This window comes from Rhineura floridana, chromosome 10 (genome assembly GCF_030035675.1).
Source record: "Rhineura floridana isolate rRhiFlo1 chromosome 10, rRhiFlo1.hap2, whole genome shotgun sequence".
Taxonomy (NCBI): Eukaryota; Metazoa; Chordata; class Lepidosauria; order Squamata; family Rhineuridae; genus Rhineura; species Rhineura floridana.
Genome location: NC_084489.1, coordinates 29,039,608 through 29,060,835, shown reverse-complemented (window position 1 = coordinate 29,060,835; position 21,228 = coordinate 29,039,608). Strand labels below are relative to the sequence as shown.

The following is a 21,228-nucleotide window of genomic DNA, read 5'->3' as shown; positions in this document are numbered from 1 at the left end:
GAGGAGTGGGGGAGGGAAAGTCATATGCCTTCCTGTGAGTGTGTGTTGTATATGTGCTGAGTGAGGGTGTGCACGTGTATGTGCTGTAAATAACAGCCGAAGAGGTACGCCTGGCGCCTACACTTCTATCTTTCCGGCGCCAGGTAAAGACCTTTTTATGCTCCCAGGCATTTTAATCTTTTAATTTTCTTAATCTTTCTATTTTTAATATGTATCCTTCCTTAATTTGTGTTGTATTTGTTTTTGTTGTGCTTTCTGTTGTTTGTTTGTACATGTTTTTGTGATTTTTTACCATGATGTATTGTATTTTACCTTGTTTGTTCACCGCCCTGAGAGCTATTCTGCTAAGGGCGGTATATAAATTGAAATAATAAATAAATAAATAAATAACAGCAATGAGTCTGACCTGACAATGCCCGCTTTGGCAATGCCCACTATTGGCATGCAGCCCTTGGATGGTTGTCCAAGAGCAAAAGCAGCCCTTGAAAAAGGTCAGCCACAGCTGCTGTCACTTATTAAATCTTAGGGTCCTTTAACATGCAAGGTGTAACTGACCTTTCTCTCACACTTTGTCAGCATCCAATCATGCAGGGGGGAAAAGAGGCATTTGTAATATGAATGAGCTTTCTGGCCAATGTTCTAAGCTGACTGCTGTGAGCTCGAGTGAGTTACTGGAATTCACCCAAGGTATGCAAAAGTCTATGATCACTAACCATGGAAAAGCTCACTATGCTGTCTTTGTAAGCATAGATCCCAGGCAACCTTCACATTACTTCCATTTTCAGTTTCATAAATACTATATCTCCACTGAGAAAGTGTATGCTGTGTTCCTGAAATGCCATATTTGCAAACTCACCTCACATATTTCCTACTTTACAAGTTGGGGAAAGAGAATAGTTGCATGAATATCAGCTAAATAGCTGAAAACCCGCAACACAAAATGAAGACAGACTCAAATTAAAAAAGTATTCTACCTTTTAGAGAGCAAGTCATATTCATGCAATATCACCAACAAATTCTCCACAACACTGAGCTCACTTATCTTCTCTCGGCATCCAGGGCTAAAATGGAAAATTAACAACATATTATTTTGGAAAATTGCACTGTAGTAGCACATTATTCAAGGCATTTCTCTGAGCAGATGTTTCCTGCAATATGAGAATTAATAAAATGTATGGAAATGTAATTTGTACTTTGCAATCATTTAAAAGGATGGAAGTCTCAATGATACCCATACAAAACAAATTAATTAAAAAAACCCTGCTTGCAATCAACCCCCAAAAGCTAGCCCAAACAAAATAGTCTTACACTGTTCCCTGAGATAGCAGGCTTGGCATTTGGTTAACTGGCAAGAGAAGTATGTTGTATAATTCCTGAGCAGCTGCTCCAGATTTGATCTTGTCATTCAAAACACAGTGCATCTGCTGGCTATTGTTAGAAGTGGGCTCTAAGTAATTTCTGGGCCCCAAGTTTTAAAGTGTTAAAACCTGCATCTTGAATTGTGCTTCAAGGATTATGGAAATCCAGCACATTTCCAGGAGAATTCATATAATGTGCCATTGTACCATGATACCCCTTTTATTACGTAAGCATTGAATCCCAGGTTATTGTAGCAACCGATTACTGCTGCTGGGAAGGTCATTTTGCCCACAGTTAAGATCTGTTTAATTGTCACAGACTGTATTTTTTGCATTCTACTGCCATTCAACTCCAACTTTTATATTTTTTTAACATTCCTCCCACCTTACAACCATGATCTATATACCTGACAACCAACGATCCCACTCCATACATCTGATGAAGTGGGCTCCAGTCCATGAAAGCTTACATCATAATAAATTTGTTAGTGTTTAAGATGACACAAGACTCTAGGTCAGGGGTGGGGCACCTTTTTGGCTCCGGGTGCCAGTCCCACCTCTGCAGGATAACTTTGACAGGTGGGCAGGACAACCCACCTGTCCATCACACAATGTCATTATCCAATTTCCAGAGAAGGAACCGTATTAGTCTGTTGCACCAAAAGCAACAAAGATTTTGTGGCACACAGATGGACAGATAAATAGATGGGGGGAATTTAAACAGCCAAAAGATCATGGGTTGGATCCAGACTTGGGCCACATCCATACTATACCTTTAAAACACATGGCTTTCCCCAACAAATGCTGGGTACTATAGTTTGCCCCTCACAGAGCTACAATTCCCAACACCCTTAAACTACAGTTCCTACAATTCTTTGAGGGAAGCAACGTGCTTTAAATATTTGGTGTGGATGTGACCTTAGTTACACAGAGTTCCCATCAAACTCCACTGAAACGTTTTGCATTGATTTCAGTGGGATCCAAGCACAACTAACTTAGGGTGTGCTCATAATCCCACTTACTTGGGATAAGCCCCACTGCATTCAATAGGACTTACTTCTGAGTAGACATAGTTAGGATTGCGCTGTTAGTCTTGATCCAACCCCATGAAGCAAAAGAGAGGACTATCATTCTATAAGAGGTGTGGGGAAGTTTGGCCCTTCAGATGTCACTGAACTACAACTCCCATCAGCCCCAGCAAGCATGGCCAATGGCTAGGGATGATGGGAGCTGTAGTTCAGCAACGTCTGGATGGCGAAAGGTTCCCCATGCCTGCTCTGTACTAAGCTAAAATATATGTAAGATAAGCACAATGACCATTCACATCAACAGCAATTGGTGAAACATATCTTCAAAGGGTACAAGTTGGGGCAGGGGAAATCACTGCCCTCTAATTACATTACAACACTGTCTAGGTACATACAACACTCACACAAGAACTTTTTACAAAGCAGCCATGACAATAAATGTGCAGTCTGAAGAAGCATCAATGGTTGATGGAATGGAAAGAAACAACATAAGCATAGGCTATATCAAGGGTGAGGAACCTTGGGTCCAGGGTCCAAATACAGCCTTCCAGCAGGGCCAACTTATCCATTAGGCACAGTAGGCACAGTGCCTAGGGCTCACAATACTTTTAGGGCCCACGAAAATGTTTTAATTACTTTTAAAATCAGAAGAAAAAAAATGAACTTTTAGGGTCGAAGAAAATCTTTTAATTTTTTTCTCACATCAGAAAAAAATGAAATTTTAGGACCCACGAAAATCTATTAAATTTTGCCTAAAACAGAAAAAAATAAAATGTTGAAGTATTTCAAGTTATATCAAAAATATTTTTTAATATTGATATTATGGAGGAAGGGGCCCACAAAGGCAAAAGTCATAATGCGGCCCTGCCTTCCAGGCCTCAGGACGCTGCCCAGGCCACACATCCTCCCCAGGTCATACTGCTCACAGACCCTGATCGGCACCCTCCTCTAGCGATTTTCCCTGGGTGGAATGTGCCCTGGAACTGCAAGAACATCTCTTGCTTGCCTGCATGGAGAGTGGTGCAAACCTGGCCACACACACTTTTGCCATGCCCACCACTGGTATGTTGGCCCTGAAAAGCTGCAGTCCTCAGGCTGAAGAAGGTTCCCAGCACCTGGCCTATACCTTAATATTTGAAGGATTAGGGGTACAAAGCTTAATTGCCAATGTTGTGCTCGAGTTGAATACAAATGTTCAATTTTTCCTTAGCCAAGATAAAATGTAAGGGACAAATCAAAGCATACTGGGCTGAAACGTACCTTTCTGCCAAGCTCGTGAGAGCAAGCAATGCACCTAGCAGTACATTATTTTCTCTAGCTCCAAGTAGATTGATCAAAGTCTGCAAAAATAGTAATTAAAAAGATAAAAGGGAAGCAAAATGCCTGTTTAGCAATTATGACAAACAGCTTGTTTTTTAAAAATGTGTATGTAGCATACTTTTATGTTAAATAATCTTCTTCTTGGAGATCACTCGTGTCCGAGTAAGATTGTCTTCCAAAATATAGTCTTTAACAACGGATCCGTCTGAATCTGTATCCACCGCCGATGTACCAGACCATGACTAGGGGCTTCTGGATTTCACAGTCCTGCCCCTGTCGCCATTTGCCAATCACCATGGGACTTTTGTTATGGAAGATGCCTGTGCGTGAATTTGTTTTATGTGGGTAGATCGGTGCACCACGATCAACACACAATCCTGACAGAAAAAGGCTTTGATCCAATGGCATGGGTACCATGACGATTGGAAGTCCTTTATCTGCTGCAGCCTTCATCCTCCTTCACAGCCGTTGTAACATACACTTTGTTATCCTCTGCCTGTTCTGCTGTTGAGGACTTTCTTGGATCGTTCTTTGTCTGGTTCGTCTCCCTTGACCTTACCGCCATGGGTGACCCTGCTGGGAGTACATGACTCCCGACGGTATCACTCACAGGGTTCATTGGAACACGCAAGCCTACTCACCTGATCAAACAACTGATCTTGGGTATTACAAATGTAAACCCAAATCATGTTGATGGGTTGTTTTTTGTTTTTTCCCCATATCACAAAGAGATAAGAACACATTGCTGATAAACAGAGGTAACAATGAAGCCCTTTATTTATTTATTTAAAGAGCTGTTTAGCCTGCTCCTCAACCAAAAAGCCCCCAGAGTAGCTTACAGATCAACAAAAACAAGACAGTCCCTGCCCTCAGGCTTACAGTCTAAAAATCTGAGAATTACTGAAATTTGGGGGGATGAGCTAGGTGGTCTGGAGCTGTCTGGGTGTTCAGTGCAGTACCAACACAGGCTGGAGGGTCTGTGAAGGGAAATTATTGATGTGACAGTGATGGCAGTAAAGAAATCATACTACTTTGCCACCACTATGTCCTTGGTGAACTGCACAGGGGAGGTATTCCAAGTAGTGAACCAACTGGTTTCCATCAGTAGTCTGCAGTGATTGCTTTGCAAAGCATTTTAAGGACAAAATCGCTCATATCCATACTGAACTTGATGTCACAATTGCGGCAGGCAGTAGCAGCCGGTAGGGCTTAGCAGCAGAGTCAATCCGACACTCCCGACACTCCTGACACTGCACCTGCACCACACTGAGCTTCCTGCTGTCTTGCCCTCTTGGTAACCTGCAGCAACGCATGGTGTTGGGAAGCCAGGAGAGCCACACAGCATCACCTGGGCAGCCCCACTAGCTGTTACTGGTGGCAGGTACTGCAGAGATTACTAGAGTAACCTCTGGTCAGAATTTGTGGGATCAGATTTAGTTACTGCAGCTTGCGGATGTGGACATGACATTTACAGCAAGGGGTAGCCAGCCACATGTTCTCACAACCCTTGCCCATCATGGCTGATAAAAATCTAGCAGGGTGGGCCAGGGAGTGCTTAGGGCCTAATTGTGAGAGGAATTAATCTTCTTGCCCCTCTTGTAAAGATGCCCTCCCTAGACCCTGAAAGGTTAGACAACTATCACCCAGTTGCAAATGCTCCCTACCTAGGCAAGGTGACTAAGGGAGTAGTGGCCTGCCAACTTCAGGTGTGTGTGGATAAAGCAAATTATCTGTTACCCATTTCAGTCTGGCTGCAGATCTAGATTCAACACCAAAACAACTTTGGCCTCCTTGATTAATGACCTTTATCAGGAGAGGGGTTGTGGGAGTATGACCCTGTTGGTTCTCCTTGAACTCTCAGCCATGTTTGACACTATTAGCCATGGTGTCCTCCTGGAGTGTTTTGGGGTCTGGGAGTTGGAGCAACCTTGTTATGGTGGTTCTGCTCCTACCTCCAGGGTTGCTACCAGAGAATAACATTGGACTACTGTTGTAGCCCATAGCATTTGTGCTATGTAGTCCCACAGGTCTCCATTCTGTTTCCTAATGCTAATATATATATTTGGAGCTGCCATCAGGGGTTTTGGAGCACAATGTCATCAGTATGCTCCCAATTCTCTATTCCATGTGAATCAGGAGGCTGTGCAGCTGGACCAGTAGCTGGACGCAGTGATGAGCTGGATATGGACCAGACTTCCGGTTCCGGCTCTGACGAAGCAGGGTGAGATTCTTTCTGCGTCTTGGACTTTTTACTCCCTTTTACTCCCTTTTAACAAATAACCTCCAACTAGTAATAATAGCTTATTATCATCATGCTCTTAACATTATAGATGCTAATCAAGCTGTTAGATGTTTACAGCTTACTGCTGGTAATGTCCTTGAAAACTCTGGAAACCGCAGAAACTATCAGCTAGATTAACAACAAACAATCTCACTGCAAACACTACTGAACGTCTTGAGCCAGATGGTGTTAACTAGGAAAGAGAGGAAAACTTTAGAATTTCCTCCCCCATTAGAGAGCCTACCTAATAAAAAAGGAAAAAGGGGAAAAAAGAGAAGACGAGATCCTCAACAGTCGGAATTGCCGTTAACATCTGGGCAGATTGAAAGCCCACTTAAAGATATCAAAGGGCAGCTGAAAATAACGAACTTTTTTTCCCCACTAACACATCAATGTGATGAATGGGATTCTCGACAAGCTGCCTCTACCCCACTGGAGTGGTCCCTCCCTATAAAGGCTTACCAACATAGCCTTAGGAATGATCCCCAGGAGATGGACCTGGCTACTGAATTAACATTGGCAGGTTACCAAAATCTACCTCACCTCCCATCTTCAAAAAGTCCCGACAATCAGGGGGCAGTGCAAGTCCAACAAGAAGCTTTATTGGATAATCATCTTCCTGAGACTTCTAACTTGCTTTTTAGATCCTCCCTGGAGCAAAACACTCAAACGTTTGAGCCCCCAGTGGTGAGTCTTAATACAGAAAATTCCTTGACTGAAACAAGAAAATTTGCTCAGGTTGAAGGCGTTTATGCACACCTGTCTAGAGATGAGTCTTTATTCGGTCTGATTTCTATGCTGGCTACAGATTTGGAGCATATTAAAACCTTCCTAACTGAATGCAACCTCCTTCTATCAACTCTAGTTGCCTTACATCGCAATATTCAAACTCTGCAACCAACCTATACTCAGACTCTTCCGACAATCCCTTCAAAAACTTCTAAAACTCTCAACCAAAAGAAAAGATGTAACAAGAAAAAAAGACCTCCGATCATTCAACAAAAAAAGTCAAAAAATATAAAGTCCTCTAAGTATACCCCGAAATCCAGGATGAACTTTAAAAGACTCTTTCATTTATTGGACAATATAACAAAGGAGGGAGATAAAAAGACCAGCTCGATAAAAGGAAATAATACAAAGAAGGGAAATACCACAGTAGCCACCGATGTTGGAATATCCTCCTCTTTTCCTCGACCTACTGCCAAGGAAATTAATACAACTCACCTTATGAGCCCTATAAGAAATATTCCTTTCCAGGACCCGTGGCAGGATGTACTTGTGGGTATACATCCATCACAAAACTCACAATCCTTAGCATTAACGAAAAGTGGAATCTAATACTGAAAAGATGTAAATTGGTATTCGGAAATTTTCCAAAACCGTGGGGTCATATTTTTCCATCACATAGGAAACAACATTTTATTGACACCATAAATAAAGCTTTGGCATTCCCCTTAGTCCCAGGTCAAATACAACACGTGGAATATCTTTACTATAATAATATCAAAGCTCGTGCGGTGGTCACTTTTTGTTCCCTGGATGTAACGAAACAGGTGTGGTTACATAAGGACTCTTTGGCTAGGGCGGGTATTTTTATTTCAAGACTCTTTGAAAACTCAGCCCCTCCTATGAGTCTAGCCCCCTCCGTCTCATACAGAACTGATTATCCCTCTCTTTTGCTAAATAACAAACCTTTGATAGAGCTAGCCTCTCAAGACCACTTAAGAAGAGACCCTCCTGTAGTCCATGAACTCCTGGATCCGATGATTACTTTCAGTAATAATCCTAATCCTAAATCTGGTTTAACAATTACTAAGCCCTTTATTAATATGAACAACCCATTGTGTTGTCAGAATTTGAATAGGACCCCTTTTTTCACTTCAGAGGATGACTACATTTTAAGTCCCCCCCCCTTGTGTCAGGTCCACTCATCGGCTGGAGATGAAAATTGCCATGAACCCTGGAAGCTAGATTTGCCACTGGAGGAGGAACAAGCTCTATTGCAGTCCTTCAATCTTCTGCCAGCCCCCGAAAGGAACAAAATCATTGACAGATTTCTGCAACTTATTTTGAGACTCTCTACTTCTCATGAACAATTAGTCAGAGACTTTCCTCCCGACAAAGTCGAAATCCAAGAGGAGAATACTGATTCAAACTTCCCTCTTCCAAAAGTCCAGCCTACCTACCAAATGAGGTCAATTCCTCAATTATCGATCGACCTTCCGCCGAGGACGTCTCCAACTACATTAAGCCGGAATCGTCATAGTAACCTCCGCCTTGATTCAGAAGTAATGAACTCCAACTGACAGTTGCAGCTTTTGTCATGGAATTTAATGGGCTGGTTTAACAAATTTGCAGAGGACGATCCCTCTCTCTTCCTCCAGCAATTTAAGATTATATGCCTGCAGGAAACCTGGACGACATCAGATTCTCTAGTCTTTTTAAATGGTTATCGAGTTTTCACTCTTCCAGCGGCCAAAGTCAATAATAGAGGGAGAGGTAGTGGGGGTCTTTGTATTTTTGTTTCTGTTGATCTCCCGGTTGATATACAGGTTCTCAATCCAAACTGTGGTCACTATATTCAAGGCATTCGATTACATGGCCCCATTTTGGGGGATCTTATTGTTATAAATGTTTATTTTCCCCCTCATATGGCCAAAAGGTTAGATTCAGGTTGTGTCTGGGATCATCTCTCGGAATACATAACATCGCTAGAACTTCGATTCCCCTCTCATAGAATTATACTATGTGGGGATTTCAATGCTAGACTGGGTTCCGGTCTTGTAGAAGGGCCTGAATCTAATCATGGTCAATTATTACTACCTGCTCAAATGGCCAGGGTCTCCCAATATAAGGTTATTAACAAACAAGGTAGGAGACTTATTGAGCTCTCCCATAAACACCTCTTGGATTGCCTACATGGTTCAGTTATTGACCAATCAAATGGAGCATATACTTACCTCTCCTCTAGGGGAGCCAGTGTGATAGACTACACACTGGTTTCAAGTACTTTAACTAAAGAGGTATGTAGATTCAACGTCTTAGATAGAATTGATAGTGACCATTTTCCTACCTCAACGACTTTGAATTTGCGCTCCCCCCTCCCTTCTCCTGTACTCCCTGATATGGATGGTCTCCAAATTGCAGACTGTAGAATACGATGGACCCCAAACTTACAAACGGAACTAATGCAATTATTAAATGACAGTACCTTGCATTCTATTAATAATATTAATTATGAGATTGATGCACTTAATGTATATCAAAATATTATCTCTTTCTTTGAACCCTTGCTGTCTCGGAAGAATTCTTCTAAGTCTGCTCGATTAAGATCTAAGAGGTGGTATGATTATGAATGCAAAGCAGCGAAGAGAGTATTAGTAAATTATGCCCGCAGATCTAGAAGGGGATCATCTGCATTCTGTCATGAACATCTAGTACATCTTCGTTCTTCATACAGATCCATGTTGAGGCAAAAAAAGGACAGGTTTGCGAGAGCTCAATGGGAACAACTCAGTCAAGTGCTACATGAGGGTAATGAACGATTATTTTGGGATTTGGTTGCTGGTGGTACGGGTGCGAACAGGTACCCTATTAACAACCAAATTTCTGCCAGGATATGGTATGAACACTTCTCTAAACTTTATGCAGCCCCATCTATAAGTTCTGTGCTTCAGCCTATTAAAGAGTTAGATTTGCCCCCCTGGCCCCCGGTTACAAAAAACCAAATTAAGTCCCTCATCTCCTCGTTAAAAAGGGGTAAGGCGCCAGGGGGTGATATGATCCCAGCTGAACTTTTTATCAACTTTCCAGATTGGTGGGCCCCCATTCTGGCTAATCTGTTTACTCAGATTAATGAAACAGGCATTATGCCCGAGGGATGGAAACAAAGCACTGTCATCCTCATTTTTAAAAAAGGAGAGAGACAAGATCCTAATAATTATCGGCCCATTAATTTACTTAACGTAGGTGCCAAATTATATAGCAAATTTCTCCTGCTCAAGTTAGAGGAGTGGGAAGTGGACAACCTACTCATTCACCCAGAACAAGCGGGTTTTCGGAAAGGGCAGAGCACTATCGATCATTGCGCTACTCTACATTTTATAGCTAGGCAGTCAATGATAGGCCCCACAAAACATCTTTATGCTGCCTTTATTGATCTGGCGGCAGCTTTTGACTCTATCGACAGAGACCGTCTATGGGCCAAGCTCGCTAACACCAATATAGACAAACGTCTATTACACCTAATCAGAGAAATCTACTCTGATAATTTCCTTCGAATTAGAATGGGTAACAATTTGTCGGATCCAATTATGGCAAATAAGGGTGTAAAGCAGGGTTGCCCTTTGGCTCCGGCTTTATTTAATCTGTATCTAAATGACATAGTTGTTGAACTGATGGGACCAAAATTTTTTCCACCTTCAATAGGTGGGAGAAAACTCTCAATCCTATTATATGCGGATGACATGATTCTCATGTCTCTTACTCCCATAGGCCTAAGGAGGCTTTTGTCCAAGCTGGACGATTTCTGTAAAAAAGAATAATTACAGATCAATTACCATAAAACAAAGACAATGGTCTTCGGGAAAAGATCTATTAAACATAGATGGGCCATAGGAGAACATCCAATAGCCCAGTGTCGCTCGTTTAAGTATTTAGGGATTTTATTCCAAGATTCTCTCTCTTGGAAAGAACATATTGCAGCCATTAAACTTACAGCTTTAAAATCCCTTGGGATGATTCTTAGATTTTATAGAACTGAGGGGGGTCACCTGATTGCTCCCGCCCTAAAAATATTCCAGAATAAAGTTCTTTCACAGATTACATATGGGGCTGCCATTTGGGGTTGGTCGATCCCTCTTTTCTCCACATTAGAAGCGGTCCAAAATAACTTTTTAAGACGGCTCTTGAGTTTACCTCCTGGCACTCCTTCAGCATTGATGAGAGCAGAAGTGGGCTTACTCCCTGTTAGCGCCCGTATACATGAAACTCTGCTGATATACTGGTCCTCCCTAACTAACGCAACTTCTAGGATACTAGTCAAGGCGTGCCATGAAATTGCTGTTAAGGATAGGTTTTGGAGCTCAAAACTTCGAGCGATTCAGCTCCATTATCATATCTCTAATCAGTCAAATTTACTACTAGATAAGTCTGAACTTCGTAAACAGATATAAAACCACTGTATATGGATGGATAACCTGACAATTTTGAATTCCAACTTTTCGTCATGGTTTGGGGTATATAAAAAAGACTACTCCATTGCAAATTATCTCTTACTCCCCCTTCCGGTCCATTTACGACATGTCTTCACAACTCTGAGATTTCAGACGATGCCAAATGCCTTTATGTTTGGCCGTTATCTTCAGATTCCGAGAGATCAGAGGAAATGTGTATGCTGCTCCCAAAAGGTGGAAGATCTCTTACATTACATATTGGATTGCCCCATTTATGCTCAACCAAGATCCCAGTTTCTTAATCCCCTTCCCAATTTCCAAGGGCCTGACCGGGCATCCCAAACTATTTTTTATCTTTTGTCCGATATGGACTATAGGGTTACTTACAGGGTGGCTCACTTTGCCCTCGCGGCTCAAAAAATGAGGGCTAAATATATTATTGACCAAGGTTTTTAAATCTTATATAGGCTCTATCGAAGAACGTATATTTAGTTTTATTATAGTTATATTGACTAAAGCTTTTAAATCTTGTATAGGCTCTCTCACTGAATGTTTTTCTTTCCTCCTTTTAACTTTTGTTTTAATTGGTTTTACATGATTTTATACTTTGTTATTATATATGTATGTTGTGATGGCCTATGGCCTGGCAATAAATTCTTGGATATGGACCAATCCTCTCTTGGTCAGCAATTAATTGATTCACCACTTTTAGCCCTGATAATTTAAAATTGTATAGCAATAATCAGATGGGAGGTAATTTCGGTTGCTATTTTAAAAACAATTTTAAAAACACAAAACAGCCATCAAAAAAGCTCATTAATTACAAATAATAGTACACTTACTTTATGTGCTCCACTGGCTGTTACCCATTCTCTTTGATCTTTAACAGCTGATAGCTTTTGAAAAATATCTGTTGAGTGAAGAAGGCTGAATCAATCACATCCCTCACAGCTTCTTACATGGAAGGTGGAAAGAGCACAGCTCCAAAACAGCAACTTGTGTTTATAAGCAGAGGTGTAGTCGTCCAGGGTTGGGTTGGGTTGGGTTGGGTCGGGTCGGGTCATAGACTTGTTACTTTTTTGGGAGCACGGTCTCACCCAGGTCCCTATGAATAAGCCAATCAGCATGAAAAGAGAGCATGTCAGCCATTGATAAGAATTCTTGTCCTTTCGTGCTGATTGGAGCCAATGAGTGAAAGGAGCTGCATCAGACACGAAGAAAACTCCTCTCAGTAGCTAACACACAGCCTCACCTTTCATGCTGATTGACTCCTAGGGGCATCTGTTGTAGTGGAACATGGGCTTGGAAGACAACTGGGAGAGCATGGGAAACAAATGAAAGTGGAAAGTGGGCATGGTTGTGAGGGGGCATGGCTGTGACTATCATGAAGGGACCCTGAACTTCTGAATTTGCCGCTACGCTGTTTAGAAGTTAGTAGATTGTGTTATGACAAAAACATTTACACTGCAAAATAATTGGAGATACCTTGAAATTAAACATTACAAACATATCAAAACAAGAGCTGTAGCCTAGCTTTAGATCTGCTTATTTGTGGTTACTTCTAGTGTGAGAGCAACTGCTCAGTACCACAACTTTGGAACATTTTGACAAGCACTTCTAGTATTGTTTATATAAACATTAATGTTAATCATATATGAGATATAATCAGGATGTGTGTGAATCAACACTTACACGTCATGTTGACCAATTTGTCTATATTATGGTTGTCTTCTCCATAGCAAAGATAGTCGTTTGCTACTCTTTCCATATACTGCAGGTGAGAAAACATTGTAAAACATTATTATATTGGAAAGTTATTACACTGGATCTGTCTGTCTGTCTGTGCCCCCTTTCCTCCCAGTAGGAGCACAGGGTAGCAGACAAAAACACTAAAGACACTCTAAAACATCATAAAAACAGACTTTAACATATATTAAAACAAAACTTTAAAAAAACATTTTAAAATAAAGTGCATCTGTGTGGCCAGTAGATGGCACACTTGTAGTACAACTTACGGCAGACAGCTATTACAAAAAATAAAATAAAAATATGTAAACACAATGAAGTTACTATAAGAGGGTTTTTTCGTGCAATAAGATGTAGGGTCCAGCATAGTATGGTTTCTTGGTCACATGGCACTCAGTGGTGGGAGGATGGCAACTCAGCAGTTGAATACATGCTTCACCTGTAAGAGATCCCAGACTCCATTCCTGACACCATGGGGAAAATACGCCTGTGTGAAATTCTGCTGCCATTCAGTGTAGACCAGGGGTGGCGAACCTGTAGCCCTCCAAATGCTGCTGGACTCTTACTTCTATCAGCTGCAGTCGGCATGGCCAACGGTCAGCCGTGATGAAAGTTGTAGTCTAATAACTTCTCTGCTTATTGAAAAGATTTCAAGATGCATCTTTTTAATATGACCTTCCATATTTTTTAATGTTTTAATGTTTTTAGTGTTGCCATTTGCAATTATAATTAATTATTTTTTAAAAAAATGATGCTTTATGATTTTTTCTGATGTTGTTTTCATTGTTTTTTTGATTGATTGTACACTGCTTTGGTGATTTACAGAAAAGCAGAGTAAAACATAACAAACAATAACATCTGAAGGGCCATGAACATGCAGATTGAGGATGGCTACAAGATTCTTCTGTCATAGCTGTTGTTATCCTAAAGGCCAGGCATTCTACTATGGGCTGGAAAGAAAAACCTCCTAATAGAAACTACTCCATGTCACTTCACCAACACATAACCACATGATCACATGATAGTGGTGGTGGTGGTGGCAGTAGTAGTAGTAGTAATTTCCCTAATTGTGTATACAGGCTACAGAATTATTACCAGTTCCAGTGTTGTTGCAGTAGTTCTTATTCAATTTATATCCTGCTTTTTTTCCGAGAAGGAGCCCAGAGCAGCAAACAAGTCATAAAACACTATAATTAGCAGCTTCCTCTCAGCCTGTGCACATTAAAATTGTAGTTAGCCATACTGCTCCATTAGAAAAAGACCAAAGATAATAGTAAGATAATGTTTTTCATGGGACCAACTAAAATGTCACAAAGTAGTGAGCAAGCTTTCAAATTCACCAGAACTCTTCTTTAGGCTGGATATGGGAGAAATAAAATAAAAATCAAAAGGAGAGAGGAAAAAATTGCTGCTGGGCTCTGATAAGTCAAATGCTTGCTCACTGTGATGTTTTAGTTGACCTCAATACCCTTTTGTGACCTATGTATATGGCACAGATATTCACATGAACAAAATATATAAAAATAAGCATGCAAATTTTATCTATTTAATGAAACACACAAGCACCACTGAAGCAAGACTGTGTTAAAGGCATCTAGTGGACTATACTCAGAACACATATTAGTTTTAGCCAACAGAAGTCCAATTGTACAAGCCAGATGGCCCTACTGAGCAGGTTAGAGTTCTGATCTTTCACCAAGGCATATGCCCTTTTCACTCAAGCAAGCCACTTAGAGTTTAATCAAATTACACAGGACTGTCACTGTTACAGTTCAGTTGAGCTGCAACTAACATTGTTTTATGGTCCCTAGGAAATGGAAAATATCATGTGTTTACATAGGATCATATCGTTTGCCCTACAAATAGAGAAAGCTGTTTTACACTAACTTCAATTCTTGTCTTTCCCTAACTAAAGTTAATGTGTAACAAAACACTCTGTGCAAGACAGAGAACTTTACCTGTGCTAAGCTGTCAATCCCACCCAGGTTGTGGAGAACTTCCTATACAAGAGGGGAGGAAAAAGCAACAAGTACATCAGCTTCAAAAAGATTGCTGGCAGCCTACCATCCTCAACTGCACTCCTTCCTAGATTCAGCAGTTTTGAAAAGATCCAGCTACCTCAAGTTAAATAACAGATTTGGACCAACCCTAACCATACCAATCTTAAAGTTAAAGCCCACTGAATTCAATATGTCTGAAGGTATGCTTAGGATTGCAAAATCTCAGGAAATCAACTAGCAGACATGTAAGTCAATAATTAATGGCCCCTCCAGATGTCCTTTTTATTGTGCATATATGATATCTGTACTCATGATGGTATCAGGGTAGTTATATGCAATTCTGCTTTCAATACTGTTTGCATTTGCAAATGTTTTGGGGTGGTCATACTGCTTTGTTTTGAATCACTGCATGTCCTATAACGTCCTACTGAAATCTTGCAACTTTTTATTCCATATATGTTCTGGTTTATTCTTGTCCTGCTTTTGTTGTGCTGTAGTGCAAAAGTGCCCCTCCAGATGGCAATAATGCAATAACATTGGGGAAGTATCAAAGAACAACCAATAAACTGGAATGATGTGTGGACAATCAAGTATAAATCCACCACTACTGCACTATTATTGCATCAATGACTTGTAGCAAGATACCCACACAATCTGAAGGGGTCCTAAACTAGGGGGTTACTAACTAGATTTGACCAACAATGTATGCAAAGTTGTTAGTATAACATCAGCTGGATTAATTCTACTCAACTGCAGCAGTTTAATATCTAAACAGCCAGCTACAGGTCCACTTTTGCAAATGGTGTTATGTTCCTATTTTGTTTCAAGGGGGTATCCACAGGCTTAAACTAACCTGATAGCAAGGATCTCTCATTAATAACCTTATACAGGTTAAAACTCTCAGAAAGTGGACAGATGAAGCTCGGCTAGCCCATTCCCTGCAACAAACAGATAAAAAGAATGCATTAATAACTCAGTGCACATTGATTCCAATCAAGCAGCTTCACCAAGCAAACACTACTTTGATTTTTTTTAAAGTTTCAATATTCAGATAATGGGCAGGCAAGATATGACATTTTGATGAAATCATAATTAGCCACTTAAACCTCAACTATTTTAGTATGACTCTAGCACATTCAAATTCATGGACTTTAGACTAATCTTTAAAGCAGGAGTGGGGAACTTTTGGCCCTCCAGATGTTGCTGAACTACAACTTCCATCATCCCTGGCCATTTGGAGGGCCAAAAGTTCTCCATCACTGTAGTAAAGTGTCGCTCCACTAACTGCAAAAGAGGGTATCCCAGTTTCAACATCACACTTTGAGATTTCACACCAACTAAACTGAAAGCAAAAGAAGGCTGTGTACTAACTTGCCAATTGTATGAATATTCAGATGAAAATTTCCAGTAATGTATTTTTAGACTGCCAAAAATAATAAACTACTTTATTCTTTTCTGCAGGTAAATATTGATACATACCTACACACATACAACACATGCAATTTGTGTATATTTCCACCTCTCTCACAGACACACACATACACACCCGAAACAGATATGGTTGATTAGCACAGCAGGTCAGTTCCATGCTGGGAATCATGCCAAAAGCTAAAAATAATATGATAAAAATAAATGCTGTGCTCCAATGGAAGCAAGTAGGTTCCCAAGATCTGAGTTGTTTGGAGGCACCTCTGTTTGGAGGAATCTATTTATATTTCAGGCCCAATGGCTCTTTTCCAAGTTCCCACCAGTTGCCTCCCTGCAAATAGCAGGACTTCATTCTACAGTGGATTGATTTCAGTCACCTAGGCAGAAAGGTTTAAATCAGTTAATAATATAACAATATAATATGCAGAGAGTGTGCACGCACACATGTGAACACACGTATGCTAACATCCATTCTTTAGTAAGGAACTACTGACATTTTCCTCTGAATTTTAAGATTAACAAAGGGTTAACCCTCCCCTGCCCATGTACTGTGCCCCCCCCGCCCACTAAAAACATTCCTACTGCACCATGATCTGGTTTGGAAAAAAGCCTTCATCCCATCAGGCTGTAGGAGATGGAGAGAAACGGGACTGCAGATCCTGTCCATCTGTTTTGCTGAAAAATCAACAACCTTTGACTCCTCCTCTCTTTGAAATTTCCCCATCCCAGCTGGTCACTACAAGATGACTGTAACTAGGAAATAGTGTTTGCTTTTTGTTCCCTCCCAATCCCTTTTCCTTTTGTGCTGTCTTGGTTAAGGTGTTGGATTACGACCTGGGAGACCAGGGTTCGAATCCCTACATAGCCATGAAGCTCACTGGGTGACCTTGGGCCAGTCACTGCCTCTCAGCCTCATGAAAACCCTATTCATAGGGTCGCCATAAGTTGGAATCGACTTCAAGGCAGCACATTTACATTTTAGACTTAAGCCTGAGGACAAAAATTATCATTATTTGATCTGAAAGCCACTCTGGGAGCTTTTATTAGCCAAAGAGTGAAATGAATTTAAAAAATAAATAGTACATTCTATTGGTTCCTATAGAAGGTTTTTTTTAAAGACATTAATTGTTGCAGGGCACTAGCACTCCCCTCCCCAGCTGCAAGCTCAAGAAATATAACTCCTTGCTTACAGGCGTGTATGCATGCAAATATGCGTGTGAATATGTGTGTGCTCTTTGTGTGGGGTGGCAGTGGGATGGGGTGGGGTGAGAGTGGCCACCTTATTATATATGATGTAAAGAAAATGTAGAGAGTGATTTTTCACATCACAACACTATCTCAGGACTACCAGTGAAAACGATTGGCAGCAGTCTCAAAAATGAAATGGACTGCCTTCAAGTCGATCCCGACTTATGGCGACCCTATGAATAGGGATTTCATGGTAAGCAGTATTCAGAGCGGGTTTTACCATTGCCTTCCTCTGAGGCTGACTGGCCCAAGGTCACCCAGTGAGCTTCATGGCTGTATGGGGTTTTGAACCCTGATCTCCCAGGTCATAGTCCAACACTCTAACCACTACATTACACTGACTCAGGACAGACCAAAACATACTTTTTCACTCAATGCGTAATTTAATTTATAGAATTCACTGCCACATGATATGGTTATGCCCTTCACCCTTGTTTAAAGGACTCACCACTAGTCATGATAGCTAAATGGGCAGTATGCCTCTGAATGCCAGTTGCTAGAAGGCTTCAGTGGTAGAAAGCCACTGCTCTCATGACATGCTTGTGGGCTTCCCGCTGTACAAAATTTCATACTTGACTTTGCTGTGATCCAGCAAGACTCTTCTTATGATGTCATGGTCAGTATCAAACACAGAATAATAAATATGGGACATGACCTATTGTATTATGTTTATAAAGGCAGACCTGAAAAACAACACCACAATCCTCCTCCAGGGTTCTTTCTTTACATAGAAAAGTGGCCTTTAATTTAATGGCCAGAATTAAAGAGCTAATTAACCCCATGGAAAGATCTTGTGCAAACTCAGCAGCTTTTTTCGCTTTTTTCTTTGAACCCCCTTTTTGCCACCACATCACAGATTATTTTTAAAAACCATCCGAGTTTCATAAGCTTTCTGGCCCTGTGGGGAGATGTTGCCATTTAATCAAGCTTCACACCTCTTTTGTTCATAGAACTACTTTCATAGTTCTTTGAATCCTCACACTGTGTGTGTAATAAAGGCACTGGGTTGTCTTCAGCTAAGTCATACTCAAAGATGACCCACTAAAATCAATGTACTCCAAGTATTGAAGTCCATAGGTTTCAGTGAGTCTACTCTGAGTGTGACTTAGTTGGATACACACCACTGAAATCAGTGTCTGTAGAGGTAAGGTTTAATGCATTTGTATTCAATTCAGAATTTTTATTTTAAAGCTACATTTTTGTAACCTGTGAAGTTCAAGTCTGCAGACAAATTGACACAGGATTAGTCACACACTAAGGTGGCATGTCTTCGAGCCATTTTGTATAATGAGGGGAAAGTAACGCAATTTGTGATAAAAATTCTTCACACCTTAAATTTCAAGGGCATTTCTTTGAAGGAGAACCCATGGGTTTTCACAATGTGGCATTTCTGATACACAATCTCAGTTGGGTAAAAAAATCTCTGAGGAATTTTCTAGAGTAGAACTTCACAGATCTATCTCTGGGGGCCCTTTTCATTATTCAAAACAAAAGAGCTTGCATATTCCCCAAATACATTTTAGATGTAACATACACAAACGGCTGTCTTAGAACTCATTCTTGTGCTGGATCTGGTGGCAGAAAAAAGGAAACAAGAATACCAGATGGCCCAGAGGAACATTTCACAAACCTTAATGGATGGGCCCATGAAGCAAAATATTTAATCATCTGCAGGGTGAGAATATAGCTTATATGTTTGTCAACATGGTTGCCAATTTGCTACCAGGGCAGTTTCAAGGTTCTTGTGTTGATTCAAAAAGTCCTGAAAAAATAGGGCCCTAAGAATGTTATGGACTGCCTGATGCCCCACCTTCATCACCTAGATCTTTGATGGCACACTTTTGGTGGTCCCCCATACCCCTGAGGATCGGTTGGCTTTCACCAGGGATCAAATAATTATTTTTATATATATAAGCTCTCTGGGCGGTTTACAATAACTAAAAACATTAAAAACAAATATACAAATTTAAAAACACATCTTTTAAAAACAATTTAAAACACAATTTAAAACACATGCTAAAACGCCTGGGAGAAGAGGAAAGCCTTGACCTGGCGCCGAAAAGATAACAGTGTGGGTGCCAGGGGCACCTTGTCAGGGAGATCATTCCATAATTTGGGGGCCACCACTGAGAAGGCCCTCTCCCTTGTTGCCAGACTCCCAGCTTCCCTCCGAGTAGGCACCCGGAGGAGGGCCTTGGATGTTGAGCGTAGTGTACAGGTGGGTTGGACTTCCGGCAGGACTCAAGATGGCGCTGACAGCGTTTTGACTACGCTCCTTCCCTGATAAGTTCATTTTATTCCCCCAGAATCATTTTAATCCTTTTTAGTCTTTTTAATTAGCAACTGTCTTTGTGCCTCAAGCAACTGTATCTACAGTCATTTGTTTTATGAACTCTCCCGGGCGAATAAGGAGAGAAAACTGCAAAGTGGAGGGCGGAACACGGATAAGGGCAGTACACAGTTAAGGATATTGGATAAGAAAGGGAAACAAGAGACAAGAGATAAGACAGTTTTCGGCACTTCAAGAGAAGCTAATTGCCGCCTCTCTAACTCGGCTTAAATAATTACTTGAAACTAACTATTTAAAAACATAGAACATGGTTCTCACTCGAACAGGGTATAAAGCCCTGGGAATTTCTCCCCTCCCTCAGAACAGTTCATTGCTGAGGATAAATACTCAGATGAAGATCACACAGTTCTTCAAAGAGAAGTCATCTGAAAAGAACAAGGAGGAGGACTAACATGTAAGCCACAACTGGACGCTGGATAGGGGGCTCAGGGTATTAGAGTTAAAGGAGACGGATAACACCCCCAGCCTGGCTTGTGAGTTATTTCAAGCAGAGGATTCTAGTCTATGCTCACTTCCCAGTCTAACGAATGATACAATGACAGAGCCCCCTGGGTCTCCGCTTTCTGAATCAATAGGGCAGCAAGCGCACCAAGCAAGCGCAGCGTTGTTTAAGCTTGATGAATCCATTTTGGAGAACATAAGCCAGCTAAAGCCATCCCTCCGTGATGATTCTTCATTCCATGGGTGGCTACTCCCCATCACGAGGGAATTAGAATATATTAAAGTATTTTTGGATAGGAGTAACACCTTGTTAACAACGTTAGCTGAAATCTCCATGCAAACTTTACTGGAATTGACTAAAATGAATCCAGACTCACAAAGTAATAAGAAGACTAAAACAAAAGAGGCTGCAACAGTTTGTAACAGGGGGACCAAGTCGAGCAACCCCAAATTATTGGCAAAGAAAAGTAAGAATTGCAGAAAAAGTAAAAACATAGGAGGAAAGAAATGCAAAAATATCAAGAACCCCAAGATTGTAAAGTACAAGAAAATGCAATACGGAAAATTGTTCAGGCATCTCAATGCGAGACCAGCAGCTGGTGTGTTGCCTAACATTGGTGCAATCCCGCCTGAAAAGGTTGGGACTACCGAAACTGAGGCTTCCTGGGACTCGAATCGAACTACGGTGAATCCCTCAGAAATTTCGCCATCTCAACCTTTGGGTGACAATTTTAAGAACACTACTCTAGAACTGATCCCTTCTCCAGCAAAATCCACAGACAGGAATAAGCATTATAATGCTAAGCATTGGAATTTGATCTTAAACAGCAAAAAGCTGGTGCTTTCCAATTTAC

General features: G+C 41.0%; 1 protein-coding gene across 2 annotated transcripts in view; it reads right to left on the bottom strand.

Annotated features, from left to right (window-relative positions):
- NEK10 (NIMA related kinase 10) overlaps positions 1–21,228 on the bottom strand; it is a 185,989-nt gene that overhangs the window by 148,312 nt on the left and 16,449 nt on the right. Inside the window, exons 6-11 of one of the 2 annotated variants that reach the window (XM_061585967.1) lie at positions 15,761–15,845; positions 14,866–14,907; positions 12,854–12,932; positions 12,004–12,071; positions 3,647–3,726; positions 975–1,061 (exon numbers count right to left, since the gene is read on the bottom strand). In XM_061585967.1, coding sequence (XP_061441951.1) covers positions 975–1,061; positions 3,647–3,726; positions 12,004–12,071; positions 12,854–12,932; positions 14,866–14,907; positions 15,761–15,845 — 441 coding nt within the window. The remainder of the gene's footprint in view (positions 1–974; positions 1,062–3,646; positions 3,727–12,003; positions 12,072–12,853; positions 12,933–14,865; positions 14,908–15,760; positions 15,846–21,228) is intronic. The other variant, XM_061585968.1, reaches the window with a different exon arrangement.